The sequence below is a fragment of the Notolepis coatsorum genome, assembly GCF_963971535.1.
Source record: "Notolepis coatsorum genome assembly, contig: SCAFFOLD_2861, whole genome shotgun sequence".
Classification (NCBI taxonomy): domain Eukaryota; kingdom Metazoa; phylum Chordata; class Actinopteri; order Aulopiformes; family Paralepididae; genus Notolepis; species Notolepis coatsorum.
Genome location: NW_028173289.1, coordinates 1 through 2,500, shown reverse-complemented (window position 1 = coordinate 2,500; position 2,500 = coordinate 1). Strand labels below are relative to the sequence as shown.

At 52.1% G+C, this 2,500-nt stretch overlaps 1 protein-coding gene across 1 annotated transcript in view; it reads right to left on the bottom strand.

Moving 5' to 3' along the window:
- The window catches only part of LOC311247825 (unconventional myosin-VIIa-like), a gene marked incomplete at its 3' end in the record, with an annotated part of 17,911 nt that extends 15,411 nt beyond the window's left edge, over window positions 1–2,500 (bottom strand). Inside the window, exon 1 of the mRNA XM_084338820.1 lies at window positions 2,386–2,500. Coding sequence (XP_084194946.1) covers window positions 2,386–2,415 — 30 coding nt within the window. The remainder of the gene's footprint in view (window positions 1–2,385) is intronic.

The window sequence follows — 2,500 nt, the reverse complement described above, 5'->3', positions numbered from 1 at the left end:
TGTAATGTGACCCCAATTGCACAACACAGACAGGTATTCAGAATTAGCCAAAACAAGGGCATAATTTATTCACAACAAAAAAGCGGCACTGTCCCTTTAAGGGAGAACTCAAAATACACAGGTGAATCTTCTAGAGTCCATGAATGAAATGAAAGTTCTGGGTCTGGTCCTGTTCAGACCCACCAGAACACTGCCGACGTGCAACTCAGCAAACGGGACCCACGAAAAAGGAGTGAGAACATAGGAATCCTCTGGTGGAAACATTGAGAGCGATGACGATGTCTCACACCAGGAACGAGGCCCACGGAGAGAGAGTTGGGTGCAGTAGATGGCACGACATCTCACCCCAGAGACGCGGCGGTAGATGGTAGCAACGGATGGCACGACGTCTCCCAGTGAGAACATAGGAAATCCTCCCGTGGGATTATAGAGAGCGAAGACGATGTCTCACCAGGAGCGCGGCAGTTGATGGTAACATACAGAATGACCTGGCCATGAGTGGAAGGCAGTCGGCAGTCTTTGTAGTCTCCCGAGGAGCTAATTACCAACCACTCACAGGTGCGTGAAGTAGAAAAGCGGCACGCCCCCTTGTTGAGCAGCATGCAGTCCTTTCCAGCCCTCACAGTACCCCCCCCCCCATGGGAGCCACCTGGCGACCAGCCAGGCCCGTAGGGGTGGGAACGCTGGAAAAAAAATTCAGAGAGGCACCAGGGAAACTGACCTTGCTAGCTGAAGGGGCAGTCCTAGCAGTGGGGAACAGGGTAGCTATCTGGGCATTGCTAGCTACAGGGCCTACGCCAGCTGTAACGCTACATTAGCATAGAGGCTGCGCTAGCTGCCGGAGCTAAGCTAGCAGACGGGGCTGGACTAGCATGAGAACACCTGGGGTTAGCTGCAGGGGCTAAGCTAGCAGACGGCTGGACTAGCTGAGGAAGCCGGTTAGCTGCCGGAGCTAAGATAGCAGACAGGGCTGGACTAGCATGAGAACACCTGGGGTTAGCTGCAGGGGCTAAGCTAGCAGACGGCTGGACTAGCTGAGGAAGCCGGTTAGCTGCAGGGGCTAAGCTAGCAGACAGGCTGGACTAGCATGAGAACACATGGGGTTAGCTGCAGGGGCTAAGCTAGCAGACGGCTGGACTAGCTGAGGAAGCCGGTTAGCTGCAGGGGCTCTCTCATACACTGGCTGTGCCGGCTGGGGTCGTCGACATGGCCAGGTCATAACTGTTACGGTTTGTATGCGACCCCAATCGCACGACACAGACAGGTATTCAGAGTTAGCCAAAACAAGGGCATAAATTATTCACAACAAAAAAGCGCACTGTCCCTTTAAGGGAGAACTCAAAATACACAGGTGAATCTTCTAGAGTCCATGAATGAAATGAAAGTTCTGGGTCTGGTCCTGTTCAGACCCACCAGAACACTGCCGACGTGCAACTCAGCAAACAGGACCCACGAAAAAGGAGTGAGAACATAGGAATCCTCTGGTGGAAACATTGAGAGCGATGACGATGTCTCACACCAGGAACGAGGCCCACGGAGAGCGAGTTGGGTGCAGTAGATGGCACGACATCTCACCCCAGAGACGCGGCGGTAGATGGTAGCAACGGATGGCACGACGTCTCCCAGTGAGAACATAGGAAATCCTCCGTGGGATTATAGAGAGCGAAGACGATGTCTCACCAGGAGCGCGGCGGTTGATGGTAACATACAGAGCGACCTGGCCATGAGTGGAAGGCAGTCGGCAGTCTTTGTAGTCTCCCAAGGAGCTAATTACCAACCACTCACAGGTGCGTGAAGTAGAAAAGCGGCACGCCCCCTCGTTGGGCAGCATGCAGTCCTTTCCAAACTCACAGAAATACAAGAATGTGCAAGATTTGTGAGCTGCTGTGACAAGAAAAGGACATCCAACGGAATGCAACCACCATAAAGACTGTACAAGAAATTCCTTCTGTAATGTACTGATTTCTTTTGTTTCTCTGTTTGATTGTTTTGTTTTGTTTGGCTTTGGCAATGTAAACGTATGTTTCCCATGTCAATAAAGCCCATTTTAATTGAATTGAATTGAGAAGAGTGAGAAAATGAGAAAACACAGCAGAGTGGAGCAGGCCAAGGTAAACAGGCTGCGGTTGGGCTCTGGTGTATAAACAGAGTGGCAGAGTATGGTGGACACGCACGCACGCACGCACGCACGCACGCACGCACGCACGCACACACACACACACACACACACACACACACACACACACACACACACACACACACACACACACACACACAACACACACACACACACACACACACACACACACACACACACACACACACACACACACACACACACACACACACACACACACACACACACACACACACACACACACACACCTGTTTGTAGGCAGGTTTGACCCCAGGCATGAGGACTCTGTAGCGGTCAACAAACTCACGAAGGTGTATCTGATGGGGTAGCCGGCTCGGCGATACGGATAGTCTCCATCATACC